The sequence below is a fragment of the Hydra viridissima genome, unplaced genomic scaffold, assembly GCF_058129835.1.
Source record: "Hydra viridissima isolate aposymbiotic clone 2 unplaced genomic scaffold, HvirCarnegie_v1 scaffold_12, whole genome shotgun sequence".
Classification (NCBI taxonomy): domain Eukaryota; kingdom Metazoa; phylum Cnidaria; class Hydrozoa; order Anthoathecata; family Hydridae; genus Hydra; species Hydra viridissima.
In genome coordinates, this window is record NW_028324311.1 from 12,582,131 (window position 1) to 12,598,153 (window position 16,023).

The following is a 16,023-nucleotide window of genomic DNA, read 5'->3' on the forward strand; positions in this document are numbered from 1 at the left end:
GCTGGTGCACTCTGCCTTTTTCAAAAACTTGCTTAAAAAGAAGAGATGCTTTAAAAACGAAGATAAGAAAAAATAAAAAGTATTTTTTTTCATTAACAAAAGAGAAATCAAATCAAAGTTACCAAAAATAACATACAAAGGGCAGATCACCAGAAAGACCAATGAGTCATAATGAAGAAAAGGCAACGTTTAAAGAAAAAAATTTCTTTACGAGAAGTAACAAAAGAAGTAAAACGGCATCAATTGAAGAGTGATTACAACATTCGTAAATCTATATTTCGTATTAATTTTGATCGATCGTCCATAAAATTAAAGCTGCAATGTCAGCATTTTATGTCATTCATCGATTTAATTTAAAGATTTTGCAGTGTCAGCGTTTTTTGTCATTCATCGATTTAATTTTAAGATTTTATACAGTGAAAAAATAAGAAAAAATAAGAGCGGTTGTTTGTCGACATCTTAAGAAAAATGAGGTGAAAGCATTACGGTTGTTGACGGTAATTTTGTATGCTCTGTTTTGCATTTCAGTGGGGGGTGAACACTGTTCTAAGAAATTTTGTTTATACAGAAAAGTATCAGAAAGTAAGCCTGCTGCTCGCTTTCTTGTCAGTTAATCCACAACTATGTGCTTGTATTTCACTTGAATATTGCGATAAATAACGGATGTTTACGCAACTGCGCATTGAAAGCTCTAATCGGTTTCCTTTTGTTTTCTTTCTCTGTCGTGATCTTAGCTGTAAGTAATGTAGTCAACTCCTTTATGTTTTTTCTACGCATTAATTTGCCTCTGGACGCAGCATGATGGCATTCGAGTAAAATCTCCTTTTCCTGACGTTCGCTTGTTATTTTTTTGTACTCGCTTTTTTTTGCGTTTACTTGTTTTTTTTTTGTTGTTGCACCATTCAGTTTGAAGGATTTATTTTGAACTAAGATCAATTCCTTCTTCGAAAGATTCTTCGGTAAATAGAAGATTGATTCATATTTAGAATTATTCGTCGAAAGATCAAATACGATCGGAATAGAATAGATTCGATAGATTGATTACAAGTTAGATTGGAAGATAGATATGATAGATCGATTGCAAGTTAGAAAGAGGATCAATAGAAAAGACTAATTAATAAATATAAAAGTCTACTAATAAATCTGTAGATGTAGAAGTAAAGATAAATGTGTAAATGTAAAAGTAAATCATTTAAAATAGGAAACGAACTGACAATACGCATTATTTAAACATCTCTTGCATGACTGTATTTTATACAAGAGTGAAAATTTCAAGTTTAGAAGTTCTTTTTGTTCAACTACGCAATGGAAGTGTCGTGTTTAATTAAACGCAAATTTTTACGAAAAATCTATTTTTGTTGCATTTGTTTATGTTGTTAAATGGCAACCGACATAAAAAATGACGTATCGCCAAAATGCTTAACGTACACGGTATATTTTAACTCAAACCAAATATTTACATTATTACATTTTTCTCTTCTGCATATGTTTATTTTTCTCATACCCTTAACATCAAGGATACGTATTCTTTAAAACGTTTAAATTGTTAAAAATATTTCAACATTATGCACTTAAAGCGTATCCGATAGCGCCGTTTCCATGTCCTCTTGCAATGTAACTTTGTTTTTAAAGGTGTTCAGGTAAAAATTTCATCATTACGTAACTGTTTGAACGAGTAGAGGGGATTTGATCGAGTACATGGTATGTTTGTAAGCTTTTCATTAGGGTTGTACGTCAACTTTTCAAAGGCGTTCTGAAACTTCTTCTTTTATGTCATCACAATTGATCTTGCAGCAAACGTTGCTCAATGGAGATATGGTAAATTATTGTGCAACCCATTTTAAAGGGCAGTCCATAATTGCAAAAACTCATTGTAAAAGTTCGAATTCTGGTTAAGAAAATTTTTTTAAAACATTTTTTTTTTTTTTTTTCTTTTTTTTTTTTTTAACATTTGAAAGGCATTGCAGTTATATGAACGTTTATAAATAGTTACACAAAATATTATGACATCTTGAAGAATTAATTTACAAAATAGCGTTTTCAATTCCTTCACTGGCATTTTTTTGGATCAATTATCTTTACCATATAACATTGCTTATTGCTTTAAATAATGTCCCATAATCAAAACCTGATAGAATAATTTCATTTTCGCATATTTTAGAATGCCTTAAAATTATTTTTTTGACAAAGAAAATAAAAACAGAGTTTGCACTTTAAGGCCATCGTGTTTTCTTTTATTTATTTATTTTATTTTTTTTTTTGTTTCCATTTTTTGTTTTTGTTTGGTTGGTTTGGCATAGCGAAGGAGTGCTCGATCAATTATTCAGTAGGAAGTGTGCAAGCTCAAAGGAAAAGTGTGCGCTCTGCATGAGATTATTATAGTCATAAAAGACTGCGAAAAAAAAAATTATTTCATTCAATAACACAGTTTCTTCTCACGTAGCTGGCAGCTCCAACAAGCATGGTAGCCGTGGCTAAAGAAGAAGGCGATGATATATTATCGATTATGCCCAACGATCTGAAATCAAAAAATACAAACGGTCAGGTAAGGATGTACATTTCGCGGTATTAATTTATATCAATGGGTATGAAACGTATCTCCTCTCGTGGTTAAATTTCCTAGGAATAAGTTAACAGGATTTCTTCTTACTTTAACCAAAAGAAATTAACAAAATTGTTTTGTAAAAGGGAAAAAAATACTCGTCAGTTTATATCGATGATTTTAATCGAAGATTTTCTTTTTACAAAACAACACTTATTCTGGTGGATTGAAAAATATTTAGTAACATATACCATCGTTATTTATTACCAATACAAGAGTTGCTTGCATACCCATTGCTATACTTTTTTTGGAGTTTTTCTCTATCGCTAGTAAAATGTTTGTTCTGTTTTGCTTTGAAATCAATTGATATAGGAACGGTGTATCCCTATATATTGCGGGAATACAGAAAAAATGGTCTCAGAATTTTTCAATTGTAAGTTTGCTTTTTTTTACGTAGTGTCTAATTTTAATAAAACGCGTTGACACGCGTTTTAATGGAAATCATCTATGAAAATCTGCTGTTTGCAAAAAAAAAAAAAAAAATACTATCTCATTGCGAGGGAATCTTTTTAAAAAAGAATTTGAAACAGATTTTAGCATTCTCAACGAAAAGCTTGAACGCAATAAAGTTTGATGCTGTTTTTTGTGTTTCTTTCTTTCGAAAATTTGCAAGCAGATGTCGATGTAAGAGTGTTTTTTTTTAAAAAAAAAAAAAAAACCTAACTTATGAGAGGCAGTATTTTACTATGAGAAATCCGCCGATGGCATTTTTAAAAATCAAATTGTTTAATTTGTTCTTTCTTACGACCAAATTTTCGATGACACTTTAGTTTTATTTATTGACCGATGTCGCATTTTTCACACGCAAAATATTTCTTTCATCTTTTTGGCAGCCGTGTCGTTTCTATGTATTATTTTACCTTACGTTGCGGTTCTTTGTATAAGACTGGTTTACAAAGAAAAACAGACTTGCCGAGTAAATACTTATGCCAACAAAACGCAAATTAGCACGAAACGTTTAACAAAGGAATGCAGTTTTCATTTTGACGTGGAATAACGAAGTGGCAATCCTTTGAAATTCTTTGCGTAACTGAATGAAAAGAAAAAAAAAAGAAAAACAGCATTGTCGAGAATCGTGTTTTAATAAATAAAAAGAATGGAAGTGAGTCGTACGATTTTTTTTTCTTTCTTAATTATGTGTTTCTCTTGATTTTTTTACGATTTTTTTTTTAATTAGAATTTTTATTGGGACCAAAGAGTGTTTAGAAGAGTTTGTTGTGCTAAAATTCACAAATGTTTTGCCAACAGCTTTTCTTGAAGGATCTTCGTAAACAAAAGGCATTTATGAGCCGCACCTCTCAAAATTTATTAAGAGCACTGTTTTGACATATCAGTTTTCATTTAAAAGCAAAACGTAACTTTTTAATTCTGTACATTTCCAGGGGAAAAAAATACGCAGCCTCGAAAATATTTTAATAAGATTTTTCTCTGAGGTTGAAGCCATGTTAATACTTTATGTTTAATCCATCAAAAAAGAACTTTCTTTATACAGCTTTATGGGTTATATTGAGAGAATCATTTAGGAGCATGTCGCAATCAATAGTATCATTTTGACAAAGATATATACTGTGCTCACACATTTACGTTAAATGTTGTACAAATTTAGTTTCGTGAAAACACATTTAAAGTCAATGCAAAATACAAATGAATACTAAGGTAACAAGGTATATTTGCACCGTCAACAACAACTTAGGAATCGATTGACAAAGAAAGTAAAACATCTTAATATTGACTCACAGGTATTTAGAAGCATGTTACACTGTTTATCCAGCAGTTTCGGCATCCAATAAAAACTCTTCGAACTAGCCGCTACTGTTTGAGTTGTGAATTATATTAATTGCTTTTTATATGACAGCATATCGGGATTCGTTTTTTTTAAGAAACGAAAAACAAATAAAAGAATAATAACTGTCGTAAATATTCAATGAAGTCGTTCTGCTGTAAACTCAATCGGCTGATACTGAAATCATAAAGAGATAAAGAGGAAAAGTCAAATTTTCGCTCATAATTCAAAGCGAATCACCAAACTGATCGCCTTTCTGTTGAAAAAAGAAACTGAGAAATTTATTCTGCGTCCTGTAACTCTTTTCTCGCGGTCAGCTTTTACTTGTATGCGAGAGTAATCGTACCGTTCGCCGTTTTTTGCTGCTATAAGTTAAAATTCATCTGTATGAAAAAAAAATTGGAAAAATAAAAAACAATCAGATGGGATTTTATTATTATTATTACTTTTTTTTCTGTTTGAATTTATCCAAGTAAAAAAAATAAAACCATACATGAAAATCCCCCTTAACTTTTTTTTCCGGATACATAGACAGAAGTTAAGCTGCTGGGCCGGAGAATTAAGGTACAAGTGTGTATAGAATATGATTTTATTGGACGGGCATCGGTTTATAATCCAAATAACAAGCAGACCATCTAAATGACCGGGAAAATATTTTTCTTTAAAACATTTTACTGTCGGTTAAACATAAATATGATAAGATTAAGGTTTTTTAGAAATCTCGGTAGAATTATTGTTGGTTTTTAAGAAATCTCGGTAGAATTATTGTTATTATAATAATGAAAATAATAGTATTTTAGCATTAGAAATTTGAAATTATTAACCCTAATCTTACTTTAATTTGCTTAGGGAGTATTGTGAGATTATTCTTTTTTTTAAGAAGAAAAATGAGAATGAAAATGTGAGAAAACATGAAAAGCCAAAAAAGAAAGTTAGCATAATGGAGTTTTCCATTAAATTTGTATTTAGATTTCCTCGTTTAAACTAACGTTTTTTACAGATGAATTTTCTAGTCCTTTTAACATTTCTATAAAATTTCGCGTGTTGAAGGTTTTGCTTTGTGTAAAAACAACCCTAAAAGCGTTTCAAGTAGTTTTCTAAAAACTCTTGAAGTATTTAATTGTAAGTTAAATAATTTTGTTGCAAGTCGTAATTGCATTTAAAAATTCTATAACAAGGAATTTGTGCATGCAATACAAATACGACAAACACGCAGCTTGCTTTCTTCATAGGTCATGATTTACGAATCAGGATCTGTTGTACTGAAGGTGGAAGTGGGTACAACTTTAGAAGTTATGAAACTACTATATGAATCTGAGCAGAGTCAACCATGCGATAAAATAATCGGAGTGAGGCCACGAAAGTCAAACGGCATACCTTGCATAGTAACTCTACAGGATTCAAAATTAGAAGAAAACTCTTATGATGTCATACTTCGGGGTGAGTGATACTATATTATATTACTTGTATATTTAATTTCTAAACATTTTTGAGACATTGCAATTATGAATACTTCTTTCGAATTATTATGACGCAATTACTTCCAGATAAAAAGTACAACAAGTCAAAAGAGCTTTCCAGTTTCGAGCTTACTGTAGTAGAGAAGCAGGACACAACGCGCTGTGTAGATTGCTCACGGGAAGCTTGGAAATCGAAAAGGTACACTAGCATTGGAATGAACACAGAAATCAGTATTAACCCACTTTCTGAAATTGATTCTATTCGTTCACATTTATTGCACGCAACGTCTTCTAAGCAACAAGCTAATATCGAAGCGTCATATCATATTCGCTCAAGAACCCGACCTTCAATACAGAGACCCACAACGATGGAACCAGCTCCTTATAGTTCATTGCATAAGACAGATTATATCGTTACCGCTTTACCTCCAATTCCGTCTAATGTTGCTGTTCCAGATTTTATTAAATACCGCCCCCGTTCTCCAAGGAGATCTCCAGTGCACGGAAATGGTCATACACAAATTTGCTTTCCCTCTCAAAACGTAGTAAAACGAGCCGACCTTGATTCAATATCTTTTGAACCAGTTGTTCATCATAGGCTACAGCGATCGCACTCTCCACATACTGTGACTAGAACTGCACAAATATCTCCTCGACCAAGAAGTCGTTCACCTCTCGAAAAGAAAAGAGATGCACTTGATGAAATCAAATTAGACGAACGGAGGGGTTTTTACGAAAACAGATACATCCGTACTACTGATAACTATCCACATTATGACCAAAGGCAATCTACAACCACGGGAACAATTCCTTCTCATCAGCCTGAAGATACACTTGAAGGAGAGCCACCTGTGTTTGTTTTACCTAATGATTTTGACTCTAAACATGATAGAATAGACGAACATGTAATTAATTACCAAACACCAAAAAGCTATACTCCAGTGGAATCTGAAAAAGAAGATTCCAAACAAAGTGTTGGTTGCTCTTCGCCTGTTACATCCATCGGAAGTGATTCTGGTCATTCAGTTGTAGATGAGCAACTGCCTTCGACGCGTAATCTTTCATGTAAAATATGTAAAAAAGTCTTTCCAACAAAAAGCACCTTATATAAGCACTTACGTGGTCACCCTTCTGATGAAAAGCCCTTTAAATGTAGTGAATGTGGCCAAGGTTTTACGCTAAGTAGCAACTTACGCCAACATCGTATCATTCATAGAGGGTACAAACCATTCCAATGTGAATATTGCGGTAAAAAGTTTATGCGTTCAAACGTTTATAAGCAGCATAGAAGGATTCATACAGGTGAGCAAATGCACAAATGCTCATTGTGTCCAAGTGAATTCTTACAGCGATATGCTCTCGTAAAACACATGAAGAAAACGCATAACATTGAAACTATGGAAACATAGATCACTTATCTAGTAGTAGTTATTTATCGAATATAAATATATAAATAAACAATTTATTTTTTTGTGAATACATAACTTCTTTATTCGTCTGCGTTGTTTGCCTCAATGTTTTATTAGTGTTTTTATCTGAGATTCAATAATTTTTTTAAAGATATTTATATAGAATATAGACATATATGACATGTATATAGAGATATGCTTGTAGCTATATAGAATATAGAATATATTATGTGTATGTAGATTTATATACGTTCATAATTGTGTGTATGTGTGTGTGTATGTGTGTGTGTGTATATATATATATATATATATATATATATATATATATATATATATATATATATATATATATATATATATATATATATATATATATATATACATGCATTTATGCATATATATAGCAAAACCTCTACAAAGTTTACGTTGAATTTTTAGTAGATTTTGTTACTGGTACTGGAACTGAAACTTTTTCTTTTAGAAAAATTCCTTTTTGACTTCAAGTGCGTGTTAACTAAGTATGTTGTTAATAAGAATATCAATAGTAATTACATTACTAATGGTTAAAATCTGGTTAAAGGGTATGGTAAAGACTTGTGATCATTTGTTTTGAACAGCCAGTAATGGGTTCTTCATCTGTTCGCAACATACTTTGTATACTTTTCCCATAATGAAGGACAAGTCTGCTTCAATTGGAAGTTTTTCTCACCTAGAAATTGATTGCTGTTGTCTTAAATGTTAATGATGCTTTCTTTTGAGTAACAGTGCAACTGTATTTGAAATTCTCAACAATTATATATTCGAAATAATATCAATGAAGCAAAATGTTCATTTATCAAATTAAGCAAAAAATAAATTTCCTAAAGCTATAAAAACGTACATGATTAAACTTTCAGAAAAACAACATGATATATGTGTTGGCGAGTGATAAAAGAACAGAAAATTTGAAATATCCTGTACAGAGGTTTACATATATCTCGTTTATTGAAATATTTTCAATGAGGCTTGCTTAAAAAAAAATAATAATGCTTAGTGAACTCGATTAATATAATTTGAACTTTTTTCCTTATTTTTTAAACTACATATGGAAAAAATATAAGTTTTATGCTTTTATTTTTTATTTAAATATTTTAAAAGTTGAACTATTGGTGGTAACTTCCACTGTATATTGTTCACACCGGTAGACTTTAGAGAATATTTTGAAGATTCCTCACATACTGTCAGCCACTTACGGTTCTTTTTTCTTTAAATTAAAAAAATGAAAGTTTCTCTAAGTATCTTATTCTATCAAATTTAGAACTGATGGGGTGTCAGAAATATTTGCTGCATATCATTTGATCTTCTTATGATGGTCGATGGTTGGTTAGGTTATTTATGACCACTCCACACACAAATATACTGTCCACACGCTTTTAGCGAGGTAAGAGGTCACAATAAATAGTTAAATGTTCACGTGTAATACAATTCTTAACAAAATAAAACTATTTACAAATAAAAATTGAAAAACATATTCATAGTTGAAATATATAATGTTAAAAGGATATACTTGCTATTGACAGAAATTAGTTGAAAAAATTCATCATCTTGACAAACTCTAAAAAAGAGAACTTTTTTTTACCTGTTTATCCTAAATCAATTTTTTGAGTTTATACTAATGTACTCATATTTTTTAATCAATTAATAATTAATATTAATATATAAGTCGTTTTGTACCTGAGTAGTCCACTTTTCCATCACCATTTGCGTCAGCTTCTTTCATCATTTCTTCGAGTTCTTCGCTTGTTAAATTTTCACCAAATTTCAACATAATTATCTGCAACTCCTCTGAGCTAATTGATCCATCACCATCTTTATCAAAAAAGTCGAAGGCCTAATAATAAATTATACTACATGTACACGTATAAAAAAAACATATCAAGTTGTCGGCCTTCTGGCAAATATCACTAAATCCAGTTTTGCAAAAATGAAGATATTTGTACAAAAATGAGTTAAAACGTGAGCTTTATTATCTGGCAAACTTCACTTACCAAAGGATGATAAAAATGAATTTAACTTTATAATTAGAGTTAAATCTTTAGTTATTGAAATCCAAAATTTTAAATTTATCATTTTTGCCGGAATGTCAACAAAATGCTCAGAAATGTATACAAAAGAGACCATGGAAAATATAAAATAGAAGAATAATAAATGAAGTTCTTTTAATCCGTTGTAACGTGTCAAAAAATCAACCTCTTTTAGTTCAGCTGAAATATCGTCCGCACTTTTTTTTCGAGTCATAAGTGATATAAACTCATCGAAGTCAATCCCAGAACTCTCTTTGGTTTGAACGTCTCGCATCATCATTTTTATTTCCTCCTCTGTTGCGTGATGACCTAATGATTCCATGACAACGCTCATTTCAAGAATGGATATAGTACCATCGCCATTCCTGTCAAACATGCTGAACGAATCTTTCAACTCTTGAATATTTGCTTCAGAAAGATTTGTATAACAACTCTAAAATCAAATACATAAACAGTTAGGAGCTTGTGATAAGCGAAATCAAAGATCTAGATAATCAACCTGTTGCTTACAGACAAGCACTGGGCGTTAGCTCACCAATAATAAAAAAAAAATGCTTAGTACGCATTTTTACCGCGTTTTTGCGTAAAAGTAAAAACGCAAAACACGCGTTTTTACTTTTACGCAAACTTACACATAGCTGCAGTAAAAAATTTTTTTTTTCTTTTTTTTTTTTTTATAGCAGAAAGCGTAATAAAGTATAAATTTACACAAAAATAAAGGTTAGATTGCGTAAATGTTCCTCAAAGGATTTCAGATTTACGCATTTTTACGCACTTTTACCGCACTGTGGTAATGGCGGTGCTTACTTACAGATCGATGCTTTTTGGTTTGAGTCCTTGTTCGAACTATTTCTATTACTTCGCACACTTTATTTAAAAATTCTTGAAATGTAATTTTGTTGTTAAATTCATCAACAACACTTCTCATCGTGTCCTCGATATCAATGTCCATTGGTTTAGGCTCCAAGGAACGTAGCGTTATACCGAGATGCTTTGAGGAAATATACCCCGAATCATTGCTATCGAAATATCGGAACACATCTCGCAGCTGTTCAACATCTTCTTTGCTGAGGTTAAGGTATGCCTGCAACATAAGAGAAAAAACACAAGCTACGTTAGAAAAATACATACATACATACATACATACATACATACATACATACATACATACATACATACATACATACATACATACATACATACATACATACATACATACATACATACATACATACATACATACATACATACATACATACATACATACATACATACATACATACATACATACATACATACATACATACATACATACATACATACATACATACATACATATGTACCTAAAAAATTTATGTCTACATAAACTTTTTAGGTACATTTTCTTTAATTTAAAGGAATCTTACCATTGTCACGAATTCTAAGTTTTAAGTATGGCTTTATTAAAGCGTCTGTCACACTTCCAACGTTTATATTCACATCCATGTAAAAGATTGTCGGCTAAATTAAGATGATCAAAAGCAAAAAATAATTCGAATTAATAGTTTTTTTAAAAAAATGTTAAATTTTCGCTTAATGAGATCATCAGTGCACTTAAATGCCGATGTGTTCGGATGTCTTAGAAGATGAATTTGATATGAAATACATTCTCTTCATAAATCGATTAAGTAATTAAATTTTGATGAGATTTTGTTGGTTTTTTGAAAATAAAAAACAGTTTACATACAAAAAATAGTTTTATTCATGTCGAATTCTCCTGAGGGAAACATTTAAAAAATTTTATTCTGTGTTAGTCAAAGTACTTTTTTAAAAGCCAACTAAAGTTTGACTGCAGTTAGATAACAAAAATGACTTGTTTGTCGCTTGTTTATAACAAGTAGAAGAGATTTTCTTTCTTCATCGCACGACCGACGTTCGTATACAATTAACCGACTTGACTGCTGAAACTAATCGACGGTTACTGCTGATGTCGGTTTCGCAATTTGCTCTTCACTTCCCTTGCAATAGCAAAGGACAGTTTCACTTCCGCTGCATTTTTGGGTTGTCGATCATCAGATCGTAGTTATCGTCACTTTCTGAGATTTTTTTCAGTCGACTGGAATTTTTTCGGAAACTTGGCATATTTTCGTTGTAATGCCACTGCGGCATTGCGGTCACAAAATGCCGTTTTGGCGAGTTTGTTTTTTTTTTGTTTTTTTTCTCCCTTTTTCTTCTTCTTCTTCTTCTTCTTCTTATTTTCTTCTTCTTCTGTGATTAAACCAGTTTTAAAACAGATTTTTCTCCCATTTGTACTATTCTGCAGGTGTAGAAATAAGCTTCCAACGAAAATATAAGTCCCTTAATTGTTAAAAAGTTTAGTATTTTTCTGGCAGTTTAAAATTGCAAGTTTATCGTAAAATACCATTAACAGCGCTGGACCTACTGGTATGCTGACCTGGTTTATAAAAAACAGCCATTTGAGTTTGACTTTTAATAAATATTTGATTGAATTGATTATAACGAAATCTAAATTCTAAAATGAAAATTAGAACTGCTACGTGTTTCAGAAAACAAATGTTTATTATCGTAACTTGTATTTAGATTTTGGAAATCTTGTTAAGAATTAATTAAAGTTTAAAACGGCAACAATATTTAGAAAATATCACGACGGAATGCAAACAAAAATCGCACTGAGGTTTAATATTTTTGATACAATCCAATTTTGCTGTTTTTAACCTCTCTACAAACTTGAAAAATTTTTGTCAAAATTTGAAAATTCTAAATAAATTTTTTTTTTCCCAATATGTTCTTCAATTACTCCTACATCTGGGATATTTTTTTTTTCTTTAATATTTTTTAGTCTAATTAGTCTTTCCTTCAAGGAGTATGCTCCACACTATTGAGGTAGTTTTAAGGTTTCTGTAAACGAGATGAACACATTCTTTACAACTTTATTGATTAAATGCTCTTTTTTTTCTCTTTTTTTAGCTGAGAATTAAAGTAACCAAAATAAAAAAAAAAATCAAGTTATAACTAACACCTAGTAATGAAAAACAAGATTTAATAGTCTTAAACTCGTTCCCAGTGCTAGTTCGGAATGAAGTTAATTTAAAAAAATGTAATCACGTTACAAATTAGTTATTAATTATGTTATGTCTTGATTAACTACTTCCAGGTTAAACGAGATATTTTATAATTTTAGTTTGAACCCGGGATCTCAGGTGTGTTTTTAAATAGCATAACAAACGGTTAGAGTAAAAATATTGTAAATATTAAGTTAGAAAATGAGTAAAGCACTGAAATACAAAAATATTTTTTTTGAGTTAAAATATGGCATCTTCTAAACCCTACCGTTCACATGTTATTTACCTATCAAAACAAATTTTAAATCTTGTTTTCCAAGGTTTGCAAACTTTTACTTTCAGTTTTCGCAATGTAAATTAATCCCTTTTTCTAGATATCGATATCTAAAAAATGACATTTAGTTTGGTGAATACGTAAATCAGAGAAAAAGAAGAAAATTAGATTTACTTTAGAATAGGCGTTTGATTTAAAATAAGCCTAATTTAAGATAATTTATGTATTTAGATATAAAAATTTGACTGTGTGTAATTGCTATTTAATTAAATCCGTTCAACTTATTTCTTTAAAAAAAACAATTTAGGCATGGAAATCAAAGTCGCATCAAAAAATTTGGTGTTTTAATCGCATAAACAAAGAGTTCTTTTATATTAAACTTTAGAAAGTTCGATTTATCTTATTCGATTTATCTAATTCGATTTATCTTATTTGATTTATCTTATTCAATTTATCTTATTCGATTTACCTTAAAAGACTGATATAGAAATTGGTATTAGTGTTGATTTTATTGAAACTGAAAAACCAAACGTGAAGCAATTTTTTGTAAATTGTAAAAAACGCGAGATAAATATGTATTACTACACTTCATAAAGTTTAAATAGATCATATTTGTTCAAATCTGTTCATACAAAAATTTGTTAAATATCATATATTTAAATTTTATAACAACTCTTGTAAAGTCTCAATGCATTGCAACCCATCTGCTACTATGATCTCCGAACTAGGGCGTTTTCTCACATGAATAACGTTAATTGTACATTTGATGCTGTGTCATCTAAAAGTTATGTAGGACTTAAGTTGTATTAGTATAAGTTATATATTAAATATAAGTAAATGTAAAATAATTACAAAATGTAGTAGTAAAAACTAAAGCACAAAGAACATTTTTTATTAAAAGAATCACTTGAATCGTCTGAAAAGCATTCGCTTTCTGGCGCTGTTTTAAAAGTAGTTGTTTCAACGTATACTATAGTTATTTCAGGTTCCATTTTTTCAAATTGTACTGCAGTCACTTTAGGTTCCACGTTGTTGACGTGAATATGATAAATATAGTGATAAATGTTGTTGGAGCTACGCGATCTGATACTGATGATGCTAAATATTTACAGTCTTAAGTTTTCTGGATTAAATGGATTTATGAAAGCTACTCGAAATTTAGATTCTATGTTGGATGGTGACAAAGCTTTTGTATAATAGAAACAATAGGCAGGTATTGGATCCTAAATTAAATGATTTGAAATCATGATTTAAATCGTAAACTGTGAATTTTGATTTTGATTTAAAATCACGATGACACATGTGCCTTAAAATTATATTTAAATCATTTTCATTTAATTTTCTTTTAATTGTACCAAAAATTCGTCAAAATTAACTATAATTTATCTACAGGTATTATTTATCTACAGGCAGCCTTGGACTGGGCCGCCGGGATACCGGGAGATTCCCGGTGGGCCGGTTGGCATAAAAGTTGTATTATATTTTTAGTTAGGCTACATTTTATTTTCCAAATAAAATGTAAATTAAAGTTCAGACTGATTTGAAAGAGAAAAGAATTAGAGCAAATCAACTACTTGAAAGTGCAAAAGATAAATTTCGTATCAATGTTCACAACATGGTAATGAATCAAGTAATTAGTAGTTTAAAACAGAGATTCTCAGAGCATGGTAGTCTATATGCTGATTTGTCTTGTTTAGATCCAAGAAATTTTGCAAAAATTTTGAAAAAAATGCCTAGTGGCAGATTGCAGCATCTGAGTGGGTTGCTCAGAAAGTTTGATGCTAGTGTAACAAAAGATCAGCTTCAAACGGAATGATCGGACTTTGCAAGGAAATGGGAAAGTTTCGAAATAACTCTTGAAGATGAATGTAATTTGATATTTGACACGGAAGTATCTGACTCTGTCTCGGTCAACATGTAACAATATAAATCCGAAGAATCTGAAACTGTCTTTACAATCCCAGAAGTGGGAAACAGTGACAGCCACAGAAATAAATGCAAATCTTGCAAAAAATGTGTTGTTTGTTGTTACTTTGTCCTCCAGAAGTTTAACTTGCATAGTCTTGCGTATTCAAATTTGTTTCTGGCTTACAAATTTGTGCTGACATAATCCTCATCACAAGTTGCTTGTGAAAGGTCATTTTCGAAATTAAAATATATTTTGAACAGATTAAGAAATTTGATGAGCCAGTCAAGTTTACAGTCATTCATGCTGATGTCTTGTGAAAAAGACCTTCTTTCGAGAATTAATAACGATGCAATAATTGATGTCTTGGCATCGACTAGTCAAACGATGAAAATGTTGCTATACTAGTCAATATTGAATAGCGATGGTGTCTACTATTTCTAGACTCCAACTAACAGCAGTGTTTTAGAAATATTTGTTTTTATCAATATTTAGGCTGGGAAGTTTAAATCTTTTTTTTATATTTTAAATAATAATAAACAATAATTTTATAAAACGCTAATTATCCCGTTGATGGGCTCAGTGACGCAACAGTTTTTAAACTATTACTGTAAGTTAATATAATGTTTTTTGACCAATTTTTTTTTAATGATGAAAAGTTTGCATTAAAATATATAATTTCTAAAAAAATCTCGCCTTAAAGCCTAATTTCATTGTGATAATTAAACTTTTTTAGTTTTTAGTTCAGTGACGCAACCTAATTTTTACAGATGTGCATGTGACAAAAAAACACTTGAGTTATTTTTAAAGACTAAAAGTGTTTTCACTCAAGACATATATATAATCTCAAAAATTCTTTCTAACAAAAATATGGATGCGTTTTGTTTAAAATATTGCAAGAACTCACCCTCAAATTTTACTCACTTTTTCGAATAATAAAAAGAAAAAACAGTTGCTAACATTCATCAAATTTATCTACTCGGTTCATATATTTTCTACTCAAAATATATTTTAACAATAATTTTAAGGTGTTTAAACTACAATTAAAGAAAAAAAATCTTTTGAAAAAAGAAATTTCCATCGTGGAAATAGCCATATGTGTGTGTATATATATATATATATATATATATATTTATATATAAAATTTATGCAACATACAATGAAGTGGGCCGCCGTGACCAATTTTCCCGGGCCGGTTTTTCAAGCCAGTCCAACCCTGTCTACAGGTATCATTTATCAACAGGTATCATTTATCTACAGGTGTTATTTATCTAGTCAGTAATGCTAATATATTTGTTATTTGTATTGTTTATATTTAAACTATATTAAATGATAGCCAATATTAACAGTATACCGGTTATTCTTGATGGAACTTTTTCAAAATTATCCAAGAAAAAGACTAAAGGTATATATCAAATACGTTATTTACATTAAAAATGAGTTATCAGGAGCCAGAAATGCAAG

General features: G+C 30.4%; 2 protein-coding genes across 9 annotated transcripts; one reads left to right on the forward strand and one right to left on the reverse strand.

Moving 5' to 3' along the window:
* The first annotated feature begins 715 nt into the window (after positions 1-715).
* LOC145193761 (uncharacterized) lies at positions 716-7,499 on the forward strand. Of its 8 annotated transcripts, XM_090069161.1 has the most exons (6): positions 1,694-1,818; positions 2,301-2,545; positions 2,915-2,975; positions 3,436-3,704; positions 5,618-5,825; positions 5,933-7,499. In XM_090069161.1, the coding sequence occupies exons 4-6, from the start codon at positions 3,699-3,701 to the stop codon at positions 7,252-7,254; spliced, it is 1,536 nt and encodes a 511-aa protein (XP_089925287.1). In that variant the 5' UTR covers positions 1,694-1,818; positions 2,301-2,545; positions 2,915-2,975; positions 3,436-3,698; the 3' UTR covers positions 7,255-7,499. The 8 variants fall into 8 exon arrangements, with proteins under 8 accessions (XP_089925286.1, XP_089925285.1, XP_079927402.2 ...); XM_090069160.1 differs by lacking the exons at positions 1,694-1,818; positions 2,915-2,975; positions 3,436-3,704 and adding an exon at positions 716-736 and having other exon boundaries at positions 2,444-2,545; XM_090069159.1 differs by lacking the exons at positions 1,694-1,818; positions 2,915-2,975; positions 3,436-3,704 and adding an exon at positions 796-959 and having other exon boundaries at positions 2,444-2,545.
* Positions 7,500-8,685: 1,186 nt separating this feature from the next.
* On the reverse strand, positions 8,686-10,906 carry LOC145194112 (calmodulin-like). The gene is made up of 5 exons (XM_090069163.1): positions 10,724-10,906; positions 10,129-10,401; positions 9,484-9,750; positions 8,968-9,124; positions 8,686-8,848 (listed from the first exon to the last, which is right to left on the reverse strand). Exons 1-5 carry the CDS (start codon positions 10,724-10,726, stop codon positions 8,817-8,819), a joined length of 732 nt encoding a protein of 243 aa, XP_089925289.1. The 5' UTR covers positions 10,727-10,906; the 3' UTR covers positions 8,686-8,816.
* Between the last annotated feature and the right edge of the window lie 5,117 nt (positions 10,907-16,023).